The sequence below is a fragment of the Vanacampus margaritifer genome, chromosome 17, assembly GCF_051991255.1.
Source record: "Vanacampus margaritifer isolate UIUO_Vmar chromosome 17, RoL_Vmar_1.0, whole genome shotgun sequence".
NCBI classification, from domain to species: Eukaryota; Metazoa; Chordata; class Actinopteri; order Syngnathiformes; family Syngnathidae; genus Vanacampus; species Vanacampus margaritifer.
Genome location: NC_135448.1, coordinates 14,727,590 through 14,748,140, shown reverse-complemented (window position 1 = coordinate 14,748,140; position 20,551 = coordinate 14,727,590). Strand labels below are relative to the sequence as shown.

The window sequence follows — 20,551 nt, the reverse complement described above, 5'->3', positions numbered from 1 at the left end:
ATTATTACAGATTACAGAAGCTGCTTGAGAAAACAAAACAAAAAAAAAAAAAACATGAATCCATTTACTTTGATGCTGTTCTTATACAGGAAGCCGGGCAAGGAGAAACCTTTCTTCTTGTCCAGCGGCTCACTGAAGATGAGCAGCTGCTCAAAGAGGAAGACTCTCCTCTCCTTCATCCGGCCGAGAGCGCTGCTCTCAGCGTCCGTCACCATGAAGGTGTCCTGTAGCAGAAGGCGTCCCTGGGCCACGATCTTACCCTACAGAGGATGGTCAGTAGGTCACGTGAACTGACCTTTTAAATAGAAGCCGTCCATGCGGCGTTCACTTTTATTTCTTACTTCAAATCCCTGAAGCCGACCAACATTCATCATGTCGTTGCACCTTTTCGGTACGATGCACATGACCTCTACTGCTTTCTGTAAGAGCCAGAAATGTTTCAAGGTATTGCTGGAAATGGAAATGATTGGTTCAATCTGTTTTCTTACCTCCAAATCAGCAGACTCTAGCCCTGCCTTTTTAGAGTGTTTCAGGAAGTCCTAAACAAACAAAAAAAAGTTAAGTACTATGAGCGAATGAGCAAGATTTCCAGCGAATAAAAATCTGTGAAAAAATAAATCCAAGAATATGCTGGGGAAGACGGTATATTCATTTATTTCATGTCGCTCTGGCGCCCTCCAGTGTACAGTAGCACGCCAACCTTGAGCAAGAGCTGGTACTTCATGATCCTCTGGACCGGCTTGATGAGCAAGTCTGTGATTTGCAGTCTATGGCCAAGTCGCTGCTTCAGGTCCTGCGCAGATGACAAATGTCCATGAGGGGGACGCCCTCCACCATGTGTTTCAATTGCATTTGTATTTTCTACATTACCTCGAAGTAAGTATCGATGTACTCTGCCACAATGTGCTCGGACTTGGGCTTGTTTTGACAATACACCACATACATGTTTAGCCTCCGCTCCTACACATTACGAAAAAAAAAGAAAGAAAAAAGAATACATGATGAGTAAATGACTGGTAGAAAAACAAATGACCACACACAGGAAGTGGAACTATATTGACAACAAACCTGTTTGAGAAAGAGGGGTCCCAGTCTGTCCGCATCCTCCAAACATTTCTCCAACTCACCCAGGAAGAAACTGAAGAAACCAGAAGATGGTGAGCTTTGGACCAGAGCATCTTGTCAGTCATCACTCACTTACTCTTTGTGCCAGTCAAAGATTTGATGGATGTTGCCAAACACAATCTTGTCTTTGCCCTTCATGTCGTCCGGGACGCCCTCCTCCTTCATCCTGCTCATGTAACCCTGAACAGCCACGTGTACATTTACAACAGCGACTACACACGCGCGCAATTAACGCCAAGCGAGTCAAGCTCCACTCACCTCCACCACCTGGCTGAGTTCTCTGATATAATCCTTCTCTGTTTCCACCAAATCCCGTAGAATGTTACTTGAGCAAAAGACACATTATTCAAAAAGAGATTTTCAAAAGGATTTAAAATGGAAAGTGACATACTGTCTTTTCTTAAGAAGGCTGGCCCGCCGTTCGTCCAACTCTTCCATGGGGGAGGACGAGGAGAGAAGGGAGTTGTCTGAGGGGTTGAAGGAGGCAGAGCTGCTGTCTCCTTGTTCAACTGACAGCGAGCTGGGACGATCCTCTAGAGCCTGCACCAGCGAGGTCAATATGGATTAACTTTTGGATTTGGCGCAGAGGTTGGCGTTCAAGATCATTTCTTGTCACCCCGCTTTTCACACTAAATTGGCTTTCACGGTCAAACTAGCTGGCACATAGCCGACTCAAATTTCCTACCATCTTGCTTTTGACCAGCTCCTCGATGGCGCTCACCAACTCAGCAGCACTGGGCGTCTCTGAGCTGGACGGGCGGACGGACAGACGAGAGGAGTTCTGTGGATATATAAACAATAACAAAAATGAGCAACAATAATCAGCAAAGCTGCTCTTTTAGGGTCCGTGTCCACCAGTGACATGCACGTAGTTAACATTAGCAGGGAAAATGTCTGCATCTGGACAATAATCCATTATTGTTATCAAGGACATATTGGTGAACACAGACCCTAAAGCCCTTCCTCAAAGGAATGGTTTGATACAAGTGTTTTAAGGTGGACTTGAATGAACCAGGAGCTTATAAATGGAATGCAAGCTTAAATGCCTAATGTAGAGAAGTGAATCAATTTAAGTTTGGTTGTTTAACTGAGTGATCAGATCAGTCTTATTTGTTAAGTGATTTCATAAGTTTGGAATATTGAGCTATGCTCAAATCATAAAAGTTGAAATCAAATTATAACGTTGTTAGAAGAAAAAAAAAAAGTTGAAAAGATGTGCCACTAAAATGTTAAGGCTGAAAGTGTAAGGGTGAAAATGCGTAAACAAAAGAAATAAGGGGATCATGTGAGGGGGAAAAAAAAACAATGAAGAGAGAGTTCAATATGTACTGCTTATTGAGGTGATGAAAAGTCTTTAAAATGCAAAAAAAGGGAGATGGAGGAGTTTTATGTTGATGCAAATATAAAAAAAAAAAAACATTTCAGGAGAGTCTCACCCTTGCGCTGCTTGTGCTTCCCCAATTAGGTTTTCTGGGTGAGCCTGTGCGCTCTTGTGGCCTCGCCAGCATTTATACAGATGCCAATTATGAGATTAAACGCACAGAGGGTAAAAAGGGAAATGAGGACGAGCGGGGTGAGGGAGGGTGGTGATGGCAACAAGGGGGAACGTTTTAAACTTTTCACCTCAGCGTTGGGCTTGGCTCATATTTGGACTTCAAGCACTAACTATGCTTTGCTTTCATTTAAAGACTTTCGAGCTTTTCAGCATGCAGAAAAAGCTGGAGTATTGTTACATTTCAACAGGCTGAAGGAAAACTTTCTAGCACTTTGGCGCACATAAGGCTTCTTGACTCCATCTGCTTGATTACAACTGTGTGTTCAAGAAGCATGAAGTCAGAACGTGTGACAAAAAAAAAAAAGTAGATGAACCGGCGTGAACATTCACTAAGAAACTGAGTTTTGTTTCGAAAAAAATAAAAATACAAAAGGACAAAAGTTTTGAGAAGCTTACATCGGGAAAAAAAGGGGGACTTAATTCATGGCAGTACATTGTTAGAAAAAGCACCAAAACAAAAAGGAGCAATTGGAAAAGAGCATTTACAGCTGAAGAGTGCCGAGACGGGAAGAGGAAAAGTGAGGGAAGAGAGAGGGAGGAAGATGAGGCTTTTCAGATGGAGAGGTATGGAAACTGAGACAAAGCAAAGACAGGACATAAATCAAGGTAATGCTACATTATGGCAAACAATACAATCAGGAAACAAAACAAAAGAGAAACACAAATTAGTGTCAGAAGAAAGACTCTCTGCTACCTAAAAAAAAAAAAAATTGTCAGAGAGGAAAGAATAGGATGCAACACAGGAAGATAAACCCAAACCATCAGAAAAGATTCGGTCTGAAAAAAGATTAAAACCTGGACAAATTAAAAAATATGATGAATAATGACGTGTTCTGTGAGTGTAACCCCCCTTTTAAATAGAAGACAAGTAACCAGCTTATGAACTGAGCTCAGAAGATCAACATCTAATTTCTCCTCTCAATGTCCACAGAAAGTTTCTTTTTTTTTAAACAAGGCCCCAAACCTTGCTTACATATAGTAAGTGCATTTTATTTGATAAAATATCACTTAAACATACAATCAACAAGTGTACAATAAACAAATGTTGCTATTATATACTTTCCAAGTTTCTGATTGGCTAAAACGGCCAAATAGCTGAATGAGTTTTATTTTAAACTATATATATTTTCCCCCCAATCCTGGGTAGGAGAAAAATGTGTTTAACAAAAACCCAGCATAAGTGAGGACATGTGGGCACTAATCATTCCTTCCTGGCATCTGTCGTCTTGTTCCCGACTGTTCTGCGTGTGGCTTCACCTTATCATCCTGTGAGTCCGGCTGTAGCAAGCTATGCTGCTGGATGGCCATAGGTGGAGGCAGTGGCACAGAGTCGGGACCCTCCTCGCCTTCCTCCTCACCGCAGCTCTGCATGCCAGAAGAACTGGATTTGGACAACGTGCCGCTCGACAGCCCTTCGTTGCGTACCCTCTGCAACGCAGCAAAATGGGCAGGTTGAGAGATGCATCGGGACTCAACAAAAGACGACGGGCATCTCCCGACCTCCTCCACCGTCTCATCCTGAGGCGTGGCGGCGCTGTCGTCCGAGTCTTTCTGGGATCCCATTGTCATCTCGCCGCTCTTCCTTACCTCGCGGCTCTTCTTGTGCTTGTGGGCGAGCTTCTTCACGTGGCCGTCCGCCTTGCCGCTGCTCAGCCGCCGCACGGGGCTGGTGAGCCACTTTCGCAATGTGTTACCTACGAGACAGGTCACGTCAGCTCTGCTTGCATAACAATAACATGTTGACTAACGCACAATACAATCTGACGCTATTTGTGCGTCTTTTCTACCTGGTCGTTTGGGCCCGGGTGAAGCATGGGAGCCCATTCCGTGACCAGGCTGAAGTGTGGCAGAAGATCCTGGCATGATGGAGTCATTGCTGCACACTGACAATGTGTCTGTAATTACATATCAACTTCTTGTTAAAAATTATTTCAACCGTAGACGCACCTGCGATTAATTAAACTATGTATTAATTACAGTTGCTGTACAGCTGAACCTTGATATTGATGCATGCTGATGTCTTCTGTTATGATTAGGGGTGTCAGGCGTTTAAATTTTTTAATCGTAATTAATCGCGACTTCAATAGTTAATTTAATCGCAAATTTTATATCTGATCTAAATGCACAATAAAATATATTTTTCTAAGTTTTCATACTCTTGTTAACATAAAAGTCACAACAAATGTTAAACGAATAGAAATATGGCTGCATCTTGTAGTCATTGATAATTTCATAATAATTCATAAAATGTAGTTAAAATTAAAAAGATGTACTGTCCTGTAACTCGTTTGAAACATAAGGAGGATAATTTTCTGAAGATCTGGGAACCTTATTTAACTATGTTGGACTTGAAATTACTATTGTTAAAAGAGCATTTGTATTTTGAAACAGCAATTTTTGTTTTTTGAAATGCAAGTATCATTATTTTATTTTTCCCATGGGCCAAGTTTATTTTTGTACCGTTTTTGTGTCTGCACATAAATAAAAAAAAACACCCCAATAAATATATTTTGGAAAAAAATGTAAAATACAACTTGACCCCAGTCTCCACAAATATCTGCATTTTTATTAAATGTATTACTGCAAAAAAAAAAAATGTGGACGTATCTGCTGCGTTGCGACTGAAATTCTCGCAGTACACGCTTTCCCAGTAAGGGGCGGTCATTAATTGTAGGTTAAAAAACGTGCGGCATTAAAGGAACTTTAAATTAACTCAAAATGAATGCACTAATTTTGACACCCCTAGTTATAATATATACAAGGTTCGACTGTACTGTACTGCCGTTGCACACATCAACACATTGAGAGCTGTTTCTAATGGTACGGTTATCTTACTGTTACCTTTGTGGTTGAAGATGCCCTCCATCTCCATGGAGGAGCGGGAGTGCGCGATGCACAGCATGGAGCAGGGCACCAAGCCCTCCAGAGCCGGGGAGCGGTCGGTGGTCCTCACCAGGCACCAGTCGGGCTTGTCGTGGCAGCGCTCGAGAACCTCCACCGTCTGGCCGCGGCGCACCGTCAGCTCGTTGCTGTTGCTCGCCATGAAGTCGTGAATCACCACCGTCAGCTCGCAGCCGCCGGAGAGCTGAGGCACACCGGGAAGGAGGTGAGGAGCGATAAACGAGACCAAGAGGGATAAGGGAAGAGAGAACGACTTACTTTGTCACTGTCCAGTGTGTTCTGGGATGTGCGTGAGGCCAGAGAGATGGTGTCCGGTTGACTGCTGCCTTCACCTTGACTGTCAAGATCCTCTCCATCCCTAAAACACAAGAACAATCTCTCACATTCTGTGTCCGCCTGCAAGATTTTCCTTGTAACTCATAACCAAAATTGTTTTACATAATGACATATGTCACTGCAGAAATGATCCCATTCTGCGCCTTTCATAACCTCAAGTTTCCTTGTTTACCTTCGACCTTTGTGGTGCTTGGCTGTGCTAGCTTTGGGAATATGTATGGGCTCCTTGAGCGCCCCCCTCAGGTGGATGGTGCGCTCCTGAATCACCTCCCGGATGTGCTTGATCCAGTCCTGTTTGTTCTCAATGTTGGATGCCTATTGATACGGAGGACAGTCAAAGGTTATGGCCATTTGGAAATCAATTGCGTTTGAGAATTGTTGTTTCACTCGGCATTTCCCACAAGTCTGAATGAAACACATTAGCATCTCCTAACAGCCAGAGTTTTACTTGATGCATGTCCAGTAGTTACAGTACTTTTATGTATACTGAAAAATAACTAACTTAAGTAAAGTGTAAATAAAACTTTTCAGTCAATGATGACCCCACATTAAGAGGTGCGTTTGTGTTGCAGTTTCAGACTTGTGAGAAGTTGAAGGGCTGTGTTGCGGGATCTTTTGTACTCACCATCGCTCCGTGTTTGGATCCCTGACTTAGCTTTAAATTTGAAATATGAGATAGACAATTTCACTGGTTTTGCTTTACAAGGGTGTACATTTTTTTTGCTCACAAGATAGACTGACATGATTTAAAAAAAAAAAAAAAAAAAGCACAACACCAACAACCTGCCTTGACAGTGTAGCCCAATTAAGAAAGTGTAAGACAGTAATGGTGGTGAACGTGTAGTTAGTGATGAGACGTTTTGTTAACAATATACATAACACATCATAGCTGTTAGTTAAGCCATTCTCGTGTTGTTGTTCAGTAGAAAGTTGATTTTAGCTTCATGCTCTTTCAAACACTGACACAAATCTCAACCTTTTGCCACTAAGGAAACAGAGGAAGAGGGATTAAAAAAAAAAAAAAAAAAGACACTGAAAGTGGTGGTCAAATCAATAAAAAAAAGTCGAGCTGTTGCTTCGAAACAACGGCATGCAGCCAGGTTGTGGGCGTTGAGTCGAACAAGTGTCAGCGGCGTTGGTGGAAGCATGTCAGCCCACAGAGAGACTTTGGAGACAAACATCCACAGAAAACACAGCCCCAGATATACGGACGCACGCGCTTACAAAACACAAAGCACAAGCTCAACAGAGATGTGCAAAAAGTGAGACTCAAGTGGGCATTGTGACTACAGAAAAGTTGGCAGCGACCTTGAAGCTGCTCATGCAAATGCAGCAGACATCTCAAAGTGACAGGAAAGAGACAACAGAACCAAACTAAGCATAGACCTAATGTAGATTCTTAAACACCATGACCTTATAAAAAGATGTTGGTTATCTTCACTGCAATTTAGTGGGTGTAATTCCAATGATTTAACTCAGGGCAAGTTTACCTGACATAGTGTTTTGTAAATGTTACAGATGTTTATCGACATAAAATAGCATGCAAAAAGTGGCTCACAACAGTGTAGCTACAGCACTACTGTGTCTAGCAGTTGTATCATTGTTTTTCTTTCATAAATTATTAAACATCAATTTGTCTGGAAAAAAAAACGTTTTTTGCCTTAAATTAAAATTTCTTTTTTCACCATGTCACCAAAGGATATATTCACTTCTTAAAATCAAAATTGTCGTTGATTTGGTCTTTTGGATTTTCCCTTGTCCAAAAATGTAAAAAGAAACCATTAATATAAAATTTTCCGATGTTGAGTCTAGAATGAAGATCATTTTACTGAAAGTGTATGACTCAATCTAGTAAACAAAAAAAAACCCAATTATTTATAAATAAATATTTATAAAACTATTTTAATGAGCCAAAAATGGCCATGATAGAGCCAAAAGATTATATTTAATATAAAACACCTGTGCAAAATTTCATCATTACATTTGCACTAAATGCTTAAAAAGGGAAGCAAGCAATTGGGAGCACAAAAGGTAAAAAAAGTGTTTTAATGTTAGTACAGTGCGGAAAACCCACACGGTTCAAACTTTAAAGGTACTTTTAGGAAAAGAAGAGAAGGGAAGAGCATCTTACCTTAAGAACAATCTTGTTGTCTGACGTCGGCGTGCGTCCAACCCAAAGTGCAAACTTGCAGGGGTCTCCCTCAACGTGCTCCGTCACCCCTAACTCGGAGGTCTGGGGCGAAATAATAATAATAATATAAATAATAATAATAATTCCTGGCACTGGCTTAAAGATTAAATTAATGAGGACTCACAAAAAGTTTGCTCTTGTAGATGTATTTGCTCCTGCCGTTGGAGTCCTTGACCTCCTTGCTGAAGACCAGGGACATCTCGAAGAGGAAGAGGTGTCTCTCTCTGCCCTTGCGGATCAGAGTCTTTGGATCCCACACCTGGAAGGACTCCTGGAGGATCAGCTCGCCTTGCGATTCAATGTTCTCATCGAAACCTGAGGGCGGAGACCGGCGGGATCGTAAGAAAATTACACTTCAACGATGAGAGAATGAGTGTGCGCTCGTGTGTTTAGTCACCTTCCAACATGGAGAGATGCATGGCGTCGTTGGCTCTCTTGGGAACGCTGAGCATCACCTCCAGGCCGTCCTTGATTTCACCTTTGCCCTCTTCACAGCATGTCAGCAGCTCCTAAAAAGTACAAACACATTTAAATGTAACAACAGAATACAGTGAACATATGCTTTAACTAATTTATTCGTTGGTGCTTCCGCTATATTACACATTTTTACGTGCCCGTGAGTTGTTGTATGCTGTTTTTATGTAAATATATGTTTTGTTTGTCAGTTTTATGGTGGTCAGTTTCACCGTAACGATGTATTTTTCAAGTTACCTTTAGCAGGAGCTGATATTTTGTGATTCTCTGCACAGGCTTAATCAGATAGGAGGAGATTGAGTTGGCCAGTCGGTGCCTCTGCTGAATTTCCTGTTAACCCCACGGAAAGAGAAAAAAAAAACATGTAAGACAATAAAATATAATATCCTGCAGTTTCAATGTGATCATTGTGACATTTAGCTTACATCAAAATAGTTCCCAGCATGCTCCAGGATGAGCTGAGTGGAGTCTGGCTTGTTCTTGCAGTAATTCACATACATTTGGAACTTATCAGCCTACACAAAAAAAAAAAAAAAAGATTAAGATTCTTTACAGGTTATCAGCGTGATGATGGTTATCAAGGAAGTGACGCGTACCCATGTGACAAAGCAATGGCCAACATCTTCAGGCAACTGTTCATATTTCTCCAGTTCTTTAAGAAAGATGCTGAAAAAGAGGACATGAAACCACGTTTTTAAACCTCTGCAATACATTTTTCATCAGAAAAAAAAGAGTGGCATACTGTAGGTAGTAAGGTCTGTAATGTGAGGTGTAGAGAGCTGATTGACCACTTGGAGGTGCTATAACATTAGTAATAATATACTTATTTTGTTTCACGTCTATTAAACAAAACTGCTGAGGCTTACTTATGGTGGAATTCATAAAGATCCTGCATGTTCCCAAAAATGATGTGCTCCTTATTGATGATTCCTGGCGGGATCTCCTCCACCCCGCTCGTCATCTCCCACAAGTAAGTCTGCAAGAGGCCACATAAAGATTAACTTCTTTTCCTTGTCGTGGTTGAATTTAAAAAAAAAAAAAAAAAAAGAGTGTAATCAGTAGTGAAACTCACATCCATGCACTCCCGCAAGTCTCGCACGTAGGCTTTTTCTGTCTGAATCAGCTCTGCCATGATGAACCTAAAAAAAAAAAAAAAAAACATAAACAATGCGTGATCGATCGTAATGATCTCAGCCTATTTACGGCCAAATCCCGTCAGCTTTGCCCATTTACCCTAATGAACACTGAACATTTTAGTTGAATCAAATAAATTATTTGGCAATAAAATACAGTTGTAAAGCAGTCGTAAATGATGGACGTTGTGCCGGTGATTTGTATGGCTCATACAATGACACACTTCCTTCCTGTGTGTGTGTGTGTGTGTATAAGGTGCTTGACTGGCATGTCTGGTGTTATTGAGCTGGCCAAGCAAAGGACACTTTAAATCATGCAAATGTATTATGTATGTGCCTTTGCATCGACGTCATCTCGCATTCAACAGCCAATAGCTAATAACTAAACCACCATCCACTAGAGCAGTTTGTTTTAATCAATAAGCAGCCCCCTCTCGTTTTCAAGTGGTCACATACTCTTTTCTGCGCGCAGACTTGCGTTTCTCCTCGTTGAGCTCATGGGCGGCATCCCTCAGCTTGATGTCTGATCCCGGAGCTGTGGCGGGAATGATGTCCAGTTGGAGATCCTTACTCTGACAAATGAGACGGGGGAGAAAGGTGATGTCATTTATTGTCTTCAGCCCGTATTCCGCTGTATGATTTTTGCAGACGTGAAATGGGCGGATCATAAATTCAGAGCTTGTGTGGTTCTTACAGCCTTGTTGGAGTCGGACGAGATGCCCAAGGCTTTCTCCAGGCTGCAGCGGTACTTGTCCATTCGCAGGGAGAAGTCCCGGTAACGCTTGTCCACGGCCGTCACCCATTTCTTGATCTCGCCGGCGTGGCTGTGACCTTTGTCGCAGAATCCGTCAGCCAGCTGGATGAGCAGCTTGACGCGCTCCTTGGTTTGCTGCGGACGACCACGGCAGAACCGTTAAAACACGCGTGCGTCCGCGCGCCGAGGCGAGAGAGTGACGCGCGGCCCCGACCTTGGCAGTGATGTGAAAGTCCTCGTGCTCCTTCAGCAACTCCTGCGTGTGGTGGATGCTTGAGCCAGTGGAGGTGTGCGTGGACAGGTAAAACTCGCCCGTGTCGTGAATCCACTCAAGTGCCTGAAAGCAAATGTGGAATTTTTGGTCAAGCCTTCTGACCCGGGGCGGAAAGAGACGAATGTTTGCCAACTCTTTCACCTGTTTGGCACTGCGTTCAAACACCACATACTGCTGACACTGGTCCAGACGTCGCTTCCTCATGGTCCAGAAGTGGAGGACGCGATTTTCTCTCTGCAGCAGCTCATTGAGGATGTCTGTGAAAACAATAAAAAATATAATTCTTATCTTTACACATCCCTATTCAAAAATGTACTCTGTCATCTATTAGATTCATCCGCCCCATCTTGACACAAATGCTTGCCTTAAGTTGCCATTTTTCAAGGACAAACTGTGCAGCCGCTCCCTAACCATCAACGTTTTATGCCAACATTCTGTTGCGGCAACTATAAATCATTTCATGGACTATAAAATGTAAGCCGATGTAGTGATGCATCTGAATCGGATCGAATCGTCGTCCTCTGAATCACAATCGTGAGGTACTAATAGATTCCCACCCCTAATTCCATTTCATTGTATCCCCCAAACTGACTTTTAACTTGCTGCTCTGGTGCTTTGACGTGACTCAGCATTCCCGGCATGTTGACGCTGTTCCTGTGCATGTACTTGAGGAAGACGTCCGCGTTTCTCCTGGCCAGAGTGCACGCCTGGATCAACAAAAAAATGACAAATGCGCGAGCTCAGAGGTGTAACGTGGGAACTCGGCTCATCTTTTTGATGGTCTCATTTCAACCTTGAGGAAGGCTTCCTTCTGCTCCAGGTGTTTACTGATCATGGGAGTCACATGGTCCGTCTCACAGTTGGGGCCAAGTTTGTCCGCTCCTCCGCACCAGTCCTCCTCCCTTTTGTACTCCTGCTCCAGACTTTCCAACACACTGCACACCTGCAAGGGGGAAATTATATCTATGATTGTATTTTCCTCCTACAATGGAGAATATCACTCTAGTGGTGCTTTTTCCAAAGCCCCCATAAACGCACCCTACTAAGAGGAGACTTCCTAGTCAAATTAAATATGAATTAAATGTCAAACGTTGTCTATTGCATGTCCTACTTGTTCCGAAGTTTTGTAGAAGGCCACAGAAGCGTTGACGAGCTTGAGCCTGTCCTCCATTTTGAGCATGAGTTGCTGCCAGTGTGACGCCACGCTTTCGGCGCAGTCTCTGATCAGGTCCATGTCGTAGTGGTTGGCCTGCAGCAGAGCCTCGGCCTTCTGTTGAACCTGCAGGGCACTCTGGTGGGTCTTCTGCAGGCAGGAAGTGGAACAAACACAATGAGTGAGCGGCCACTGATGGAGACGAGAAGCGGTTCAATACAACAGTGATTTCCGATCAGTGTGCTAAGAAACAGCGTCAGGTGTCGAGGGAGGTTCTCCTATTTCACTTTTTGGTCGGAGAATTTGTGGCATTTTTGTTTGTAATTGTGCCGTATTATTATTACTTTTTTGTATGTGTGTGTCTTGTTCCAATAAAGTAGAGATAGACCGATAGACGATGATATTGGGCATTTTGACGAATATTGGTATCGGCCTTTTTTCAACATCTGACGGCCGATAAAAGGTAAAGCTAAAACCATTTTAATCACAGGTAAATATTTGTTAAAATTTTCAGTTAACTTTATAAGAGATGTTGCTGATCCTGAGAACCTTCTGAACCTTTTATTTTTGTTCGACATTAAAATAAATGTTTTCCAGTTTCCATTTAACTTTTTAAGATGTACTGATAACCTTGGGAGCTCCCTGAACATTTTTTTTTAGAAATTTAAAATTAAGTATATTGTCTAAGATTAAAAAAAAAAAAAAACATACATTTTGAAAAGTCTGAAAATGTGTTCAATAAGCATTAATGCTTTAAGACATCACAACAAAGTCAAGATTGGCATTTGCATTTTATTTTATCCAAAATTTACCCCCCACCCCCCTTTTTTTTTTTTTTTACTGAAAATGAATATTGGCTTCAAATATCAGTTATTGGCCACCTTGTCTACTAATAATTGGTATCGGTGCTGAAAAAAACATACCAGTCTATCTCTACAATAAGAGTTGAGAAACACTATAATAAATGAATTGAACCTCAATGGCGTGCTGAAACTGTTCATGTTCCCTTTGCAGCTGCTCAGCTTCCTGCAGAGAGCTGGCAGTGATGAGACCCGCATTTAGCATGGACTCGCCGTTACGAATCCATCCCAGAACCTGCAAAAAAAACAAAAAAAAATATTCAAATCCCACCCCCAAAATGTCAGCTTTAAAGTGATACACACTATCGAAATAAAGACGTCTTACCTGTTTGACCTCAGCCTGCAGGTGTCTCAGCTGGACGCACTGCTCCAAGTGCCGGCGGTGCTGCTCGGCGGCCAAGTCCAGCTCCTGCTGCTTCTCGTGGAGGAACTCCAGCAGGTCCTGAACTCGGGTCGCCATGTCCACGTCACGGTCGCAAAGCAGCTCGACGCCTGGAGAAAGAACGGAGGTAGATGTACACACCCTATGAAATATACTTTGACATAAAACAGACACAACCAAGTCATGCCCCAATTCCAGCGCGCCATCTTATGAAGGCAATTATTTTCGTATTTATCCTGAGCAAGTAAAAATAAAAAATATCATTTATCTAGGAGATCCACCCCATTTTGATACACGTGCTGTCTGCCTTTTTCGAGGACAAAGCTTGATGACGCTTGCAGAAAGAACACAGTCATGTGATCTCTGCGGGTGAGCTGTCAAAACGAATCATGAACTAGAAACACATGGTTGTAGTCGGCCACAACATGCAAAATCTCATTAGGGAATAGGGGTGCACCAATCACCATTTTCTAGCCAATCAGCGATCTTTTAAAAAGTCTGACCTGCGATTTTGACTTTTGCCGATCCCGATTTTTTTTCCCATAACAAGCAGCAGACACTTTCAGTGTTCCAATCTTGTTTTATTGGAAAACATTGAAAAATATCTGCGAAATAATACAAACGGGTTGTTTTAACTGCACATGAAGTAGTTCTCTCACAGCGGCTGACTTTTTCAGACCTTTAAAAATGGGAGATGAAATCAGTGGAAAAGATCGGTTTATTTTTAAGAGATTGGCCGATCACCTATCCCCCAAAATTAAGAAAATCGGCCAGACAATCAATCGGTGCACCCCTAATTGGGAATCCTCCAGTTGTTTATCAAACATTATATGTATAGCGTTTCTCAACAAAGCCCTGCCGTGGCTATAAAAAAACGTGTGCGTAATTGATCACTATTGTTGCCTAAATGAAACTCCTCTACTCACTTTTACATAGCTCCTTGTCATTAATATGCCACAACATGGTGGACAAGTAAAAACACTACTTTTGTCTAAATTAAGATCTTCAGTTCACTTCAACATACTTTCTTGGCACCAAGTTGCCACAAGATGGCCACAACCATAACAGGGGATCAAATAAATAGTCATGTTACAATAATTAGGTCTTCTCATCTACAAAAATACATTTCAATACTGTTACAAATCACTGTGCAATTACAAAGATTCTAATTGTAATCATTATAAAAACATAAAATTTCTTGTGTGCAGCCACACAAAAATCTATGCGGTAGATAGACAAATGTAAACCCAACGTTCCCTACAGCAAAAAACATTGATGCACGTGGCTTATTTTTTTTTGCCATTTACATTGAAACCTAAAAGTTCAAGTCTGCATGTTTAATGGTCAGCTAGCTCCAAACCAGCAATGTGATGTAAGTGCTTCTTGTGCAGCCATTAGCATGCGGGCTCACAGGTGAATTTTTATGCTTTGTGCGTGGGCGCCTCTCATCACAAACACTGACCAAACGTGACCCTCAAAACACCTCCGCAGTGTCAATATTGCAGCTCCTGCTTCTACTCTTAAGTTTGGACGTGAAAAACAAAAATGAAAAGGGACTTACCAGAGGCCTGGACTTCATTAACATATTGAAGCAGCTCCTGGCCCTGGTGGATGACGTCGAAGGTGAGGTTGTTCATGGTCAAGGCCTTGTCGGCGTGATGCTGCAGCCTCTGCTCGGCCACCGTCAGGTCCTCCGTGTCAAAATCGGTCATCTGACCCGTCAGCTCCTCGTTCCACGACTCCAGGTCGGAGATGATCTAAGGGAGCGAGGGAGGTGATGTCAACGTGACAGAAGACGGCCGAGTGGTGCGCACATTTAAGAGTCTCACATCAATCGCGTCTCTTTCGAAGATGCGGAGCTGGAGGAAGAGCTCCAGTTTGATCTTCCTCTCCTGGAAGAGCTCCTCCATCTGGGCCTGAGCCTCGTCCAGCTGCTGCAGGACACTCTCAATGTGGTTGATGGAGCTGTTGTGTGGCGTTTTGTTGCTTGAGATGGCCGAGTCCCTGGTAAGAAAGACGCACAGCCAAACCATTAGGTATGCAAATACAACACTACTGTACTCATATAATGTTAGGGATGTTGGCCTTTTTGGGGAATATTTCATATTTCAACTTTGCAGGTGAACTTAATTTGACCTTGTTTAAACTTTTGAATGTGCACATCCAAATGTTTCCATATTATTTTGTAAAATTCAGAAGACATGTCTTCAGGGATGTGATTTGACCAAAGTGAAATTATCTGAAAATTTAGCCGGGGGTCTGGGGGCCGCTGGCACCCAGCTAGGTCCAGGGCAGTGCCCTGGTGGGGGTACAAGGGGTGCGAAGCCCCCCGGAGCTCATGGGTTTTCCGTGTTTTTAAGTACTTTCAATGCACTCACATGACAAAGAAATAGACAAAACAACAGCATAAATTTTCAATGTATATTGAACTATCCCATATAAAATGGCAGTTTTAGTCAACTCAAAATCAGTCCCATTCAAAAACATTGGACTGCCTTTGCTTTTAAAAACTATCACTGAGAATATCATCATATCTAACTAATGTGATTACTAAGTTAACACATAAATAATGTTGAAGAGTTCAAATTTCATGAACAAATAATTGTATCATGACCAAATGAAAAGTAACTCATATTAGAGCATACCACAAATGTCTTTGTTATAGCAGAAGATGTTATCTGTCGGAGTCATGTGCATACACAATGAACTACAAAAAAAAAAAAAAAAAAATCAGAATTTTTTTTTTTTGGGGGGAGATAAAAAAAGCGGAATTCCGCAAATTATCGGAAAAATCACATCCCTGTGTCTTTTAAGTTTTATTCCATAGAACGTCCAATTGAATGCCTTTCTGTGACTCTTCCAGTCCCTCTGTTGCAACCTGCTGACAGTGTAGAAGGTGGAAAATAACGGCAACCACTGGCCACAAACAAACATTGACACTTTTGGGCACAATTTGGTCATTTTCACTTATGGGTGTACTCACTTTGGTTGCCTGATGGACACTAATTTAAGATGTATAAATTGTATAATAAAATATTCACAAGAATATGAGAACAACCACAAGGAGACTAATTACCAATGTCATAATAAACAGACAGATAGAAATGTATGAAATAAGACAATGGTGATTCAATTTACTTAGCCGTCAATTATGCAATATATTTGCTTGTTATGATCATTTCAAAAATGATTCAAGCTATTCCGTTGACGTTTTCCTTCTGTTTTTGTTAATGCTTGATGATCATCGGAATTTGCTCGAAAATTCATTTAAAGGTGTTACTTTTATATAGTACATACATACAGTATTGTAATAAATGACACATCAATTCTTCATTTGTTACAGAAAAAACAAACGTCATTAAACAAAAAAGGCCAAATGAGCAAAAAAGGTGAGAACTCACCAAACACTCCCACACACACACTCACTCACATACATAGTCGAGAGATGTGTGGAGGAGACTGCCGCACAATTAGATGTGCACTTTCAAAAGCAGAGTTACGTAATACACGGTGAAGCCAACACACCAGGGATGGGGTGATGATGAACAGAACAAATGAGGAGGGGGAAAAAAAGCAGAGACAAAGAAGAGATGGGAGGACGAGCATGAAAACAGAAATGGAGGCTAAAAGTCAACTGAAAACGCCTCGCCTCCAATTCACTCTTTTACAACGACTTATCTATTATTTTTTCAGAATATTTCATACTTTTTTTTTGGTGACAGTTTTGCACCTAAAGCTACCTGAGCTGCTGGATGAGGTCCTCGCCCTCCTTGATGACATTGACGGTGACCTGCAGCGTGGTCTGCTGCTGCTGCCCGAAGCGTTTGATCAGATCCTGGACGGCTTCCACCGACTCGGCGTACACGTCGTCCAGCAGCTCCTTCTGGAGATCCTCCAGCCACGTCCACAGCTACAAAAGCGGGTGAGCAAACAACAAGTATATACTGTAAGGACTCCAGATCCCCAGCCATCCTCAACAGGACATAAAACGGATGTACTGATTCAGTACTTTGCAGCTGGATGAGGATGTTTTTCTTTCATTTCTGAGTTAAAGCACATCGTTATCTATGAAGGTGTACAATTTTGTTGCCGGTCCAAATCAGTCATTTCAGCATCTCTCTATGATTAATGGCAAGGCAGGACAATACAATAAAGTGTGTTCATTATCTGCCTCTCAACTGGCAGCCCACCATCCACTTCAGCATTACGTCATCAACCCATAATCCCTTTCCCTCTGCCCACCTCTTTGACGTGCGTGTGGAAGGCGACAGACATGTCCAGCAGGACTTTGCGCTGCTCCACGCGGCGAACAAAGTCTTGGATCCGGTCTTCAAGCTGGTGGGCGGCCTGGTAGATCTCCTCCGGGTCGCACTCTCCCGTCTGGGCCAGCTGCTCGGCCGCCTCCAGCAGCTTGTCTGCATTGGTGTAAGTGTTCTACACAATCAGGGGACGGACATAGGGAGGAGGTGAGTGTATTTCCAACATACAGAAAGAGGAAAAGCTTTAAGCCATTTGTCAGAGGTGACAGAGATGATCATTATCATTATTATAGCGCCAATGGATCATATAATTAACACTAATTACAAGAATAATGTTGCTGTTGTGGCATGTCAAGCGGCTCAAATGATGAAAAATGCACTCTTTATTGGCCTGTATAATAATAAGATATTTGGGTCTCTGAAGCACCTGTCCACCCAAGTGTGAAATTACACAACCAAGACATTTTTGAGAGCTGAAGATGTGTCTGTAAGAAAGCCAATTTTTCAATTGTGACATCCTAATTCTACACTTGTGTTTTGGAACTTGTCAGATATATGCGCCATATTCAGAGGTTATTACATTACATTATGTGACAAAGTGTCATTTGTCAGCTTGGTGATCATGTGCCTCCCTCCACGAATGAAAATACAATCGATGCTTGTAATGTATCTTAGCCAATCCGGTTTGAAAAGCATAAATGAAAAACAAAAGTATACGAATTAAAATGTATATTTTTTAAATTGATAATACAGTGGAACCTCACTTACCTTAGTTAACAAACTTAATGGACTTGAAGTGTTAGGTATATTCAATTGTTTATATATTGAAAAGTTTTTAAAGACACCAACTCGGTTTAAAGTGTAAACGTGTTTCCCATAATGTCACTATGAATTTCCATGCTGAACGGAAGTGCTATGTATATACAGTCTATGCGTTCTGAGAATCTGTTTGCAAGCCAACATAATTTTTCCTATTAAAACGAACGACAATAGAGCGTTTTCCAGCCTCCCTCTGAGCTCAATGAATGCCGCTGGAACCCTGACACTTTTTTTTTTTTTGGGACACTTTTCTGAGCTTCCTAGTAGCACAATCACATGCACATTTCACTTTCTTGGAAGACACGCTGAAGGCTAATTAAAGGAAAAAATAAACAGTTTGTGAAATACATGGCATTTCGCGTGGATGCTGTGACTGAAGGGTAGTTTCTGAACCAAAGCAACATTTCTCTGAAAATTTTTGTTTGTGAACTGATGTTCCAGTGTATTTTTAGAGGTTAAAAATGGCTAAAACCCAAAGTACCATCTTTAAAAAAAGCCAGACAAACAAAAGTTTTTGCTACCACAATGGAAGTAATAACAAAAAACATACACAACTGTGATAGAGCACACTTTGTAGCAATAAACCTTAACACATAGAGTTTAATGCCCTAAATAACGTAAGCAGTCTACCTGGGCCACCTCCTCAAAGTCTTCGTGTCGTTTCTGGAGGGCTCGGGCTCGATGGAGGGACTTGCCCACGCCTGTGTGCTTGCTGAGGAAGGCCTCACCGTGGTTCTCTATCCAGTCCAACACCTGTGATGACAACAGGAGACACAATCACCAGGCGGGGGTCACCGTAAGTGCTGATTGTACAAATTGTCACAAGAAGAAACACTGCCGCTATTAATTCAATCAGTGTTATCTGTTCAGCCTCCCATTTGCTGCATCACAGCATCTGCATGCACTCTCCATGGCAACAGTTGCCATGTCAACACAGTGCAGAATGCCCCTGATATTTTTGGACAGCCCGTGTGCGCATTATCATACTGGACCTTTTTTTTCTCCCTTCCAAATCAACACATTTTCATTATTCACCACTTGCGTTTGAGACCTTTAACTGGAGGAACACATTTGCTTTTTCACAAATCAACGCTATGTTGTTTTTAACACTTTGTGAAGAGAAGCACAGACACAAATTAATTCTGCTGATTGTGGGGACAAGATAGGAATACTATGTATTTAATAACTACGTCATAGCTTCATGCAAAAGGAGATCCAATCAGAACCACCTGCTTTCCACTAGAACTACAAAAAAATAAAAGATTTTAGGCAAACAACTATGAATAATACTATTTCATCCAAAAGTGAGAATGCAGTAGTGCGTACCTGCTGGACGTCCTGCTGGAAGACGCAGAGCTGCAGTCGTTGGTGCAGGCGGACCTTGCGGTGTTGCCAGATGTTCTCCAGCTGCCTCTGGTGATGCAGCACCTCGTGGATGATGTCCAGGACGTGATGCACCGCCTTGGAGTAGTTCGCCGACGCCGTTAGTGAGTCGGCGCTGCCCGGCGTGAGCGGTCGCTGCAGTTTGTCCAACAGGGCTTTGCCATCCTGGCTCACCTTGGGATTCAAAACGGAATTCTTGAATCGTAGCAGAAAAGATTGCGATTTTTGAGGTTCTGATGGAGTTTTACCTCCGAGTAGGCAGCGGTGATGTGCTCGTATAAGCCTTGGTGGTGATGAATGGCGTCTTCGAGGTCCTGAAGCTCGGAGGGCAAGTCTACTTCGCCGCACGCCTTGCACCACGAGTCCACGTTGCTCATGTACTGCACGGGGGTGGGAGGCGAAAAGAAGCACACGCTTGCTCACATGCTAGTTAGAGACAGCGTTGTCTCTCGAGCATTTTGTTTACCGTTACTACACATGCTTATGTACTCTATTTATGGATGTTCATTGGCCTGCAGTGACTTAAAAGAACGTCCGAAAGCCTCGTGAGAGGAGAAATGCCATGTGACCTTATTAGAGCCTTTTAAATATTGCTCTCATGATGAAAGCGAGATGGACAAGTAAATCTTCAAATGGGAGAGATTAAGACAGAACAATTTCTATAATCACAGACATAAAAGAGTTGTTCCAGGTCAGGGAAGTTAAAGCAACAACATCCCCCCCCAATCAGGCATCCGGCCATTCTAGAGTGCGACTAATGAGCAGATATAATGGTGGACAATAAACAACCTGCAAAGATTGTATGCAAATGATTGCAAATATGGCCCATATATCAGGCGTTGTAGCTTTAGTAAAGCCTAAAGGCTATTAGAAAAGCCCAAGTGATGAATCCAGCTAATGAGATGCCTTTGTTTACTTTGTTGGAGTTAGAGAGAAATATGTCGCCCTCATG

General features: G+C 42.3%; 1 protein-coding gene across 4 annotated transcripts in view; it reads right to left on the bottom strand.

Moving 5' to 3' along the window:
• LOC144036900 (triple functional domain protein-like) overlaps positions 1-20,551 on the bottom strand; it is a 61,283-nt gene that overhangs the window by 7,525 nt on the left and 33,207 nt on the right. For 3 of the 4 annotated variants that reach the window (XM_077547853.1, XM_077547855.1, XM_077547852.1), the window contains 40 exons: positions 19,848-19,979; positions 19,543-19,773; positions 18,847-18,969; positions 17,381-17,572; positions 16,879-17,048; positions 14,968-15,142; positions 14,700-14,895; positions 13,082-13,248; positions 12,872-12,991; positions 11,855-12,046; positions 11,537-11,686; positions 11,336-11,450; positions 10,885-11,000; positions 10,684-10,806; positions 10,410-10,604; positions 10,172-10,287; positions 9,655-9,721; positions 9,449-9,558; positions 9,179-9,248; positions 9,008-9,097; positions 8,820-8,912; positions 8,506-8,617; positions 8,233-8,423; positions 8,049-8,150; positions 6,090-6,232; positions 5,840-5,939; positions 5,522-5,765; positions 4,468-4,575; positions 4,181-4,374; positions 3,938-4,108; positions 1,811-1,906; positions 1,517-1,665; positions 1,384-1,450; positions 1,202-1,305; positions 1,069-1,138; positions 871-960; positions 701-793; positions 489-539; positions 342-419; positions 69-260 (listed from right to left, as the gene is read on the bottom strand). In XM_077547853.1, the coding sequence (XP_077403979.1) occupies positions 69-260; positions 342-419; positions 489-539; positions 701-793; positions 871-960; positions 1,069-1,138; positions 1,202-1,305; positions 1,384-1,450; positions 1,517-1,665; positions 1,811-1,906; positions 3,938-4,108; positions 4,181-4,374; positions 4,468-4,575; positions 5,522-5,765; positions 5,840-5,939; positions 6,090-6,232; positions 8,049-8,150; positions 8,233-8,423; positions 8,506-8,617; positions 8,820-8,912; positions 9,008-9,097; positions 9,179-9,248; positions 9,449-9,558; positions 9,655-9,721; positions 10,172-10,287; positions 10,410-10,604; positions 10,684-10,806; positions 10,885-11,000; positions 11,336-11,450; positions 11,537-11,686; positions 11,855-12,046; positions 12,872-12,991; positions 13,082-13,248; positions 14,700-14,895; positions 14,968-15,142; positions 16,879-17,048; positions 17,381-17,572; positions 18,847-18,969; positions 19,543-19,773; positions 19,848-19,979 (5,298 nt within the window). Of the gene's footprint in view, positions 1-68; positions 261-341; positions 420-488; positions 540-700; positions 794-870; positions 961-1,068; positions 1,139-1,201; positions 1,306-1,383; positions 1,451-1,516; positions 1,666-1,810; positions 1,907-3,937; positions 4,109-4,180; positions 4,375-4,467; positions 4,576-5,521; positions 5,766-5,839; positions 5,940-6,089; positions 6,233-6,542; positions 6,573-8,048; positions 8,151-8,232; positions 8,424-8,505; positions 8,618-8,819; positions 8,913-9,007; positions 9,098-9,178; positions 9,249-9,448; positions 9,559-9,654; positions 9,722-10,171; positions 10,288-10,409; positions 10,605-10,683; positions 10,807-10,884; positions 11,001-11,335; positions 11,451-11,536; positions 11,687-11,854; positions 12,047-12,871; positions 12,992-13,081; positions 13,249-14,699; positions 14,896-14,967; positions 15,143-16,878; positions 17,049-17,380; positions 17,573-18,846; positions 18,970-19,542; positions 19,774-19,847; positions 19,980-20,551 lie in introns of all 4 variants that reach the window. The other variant, XM_077547851.1, reaches the window with a different exon arrangement.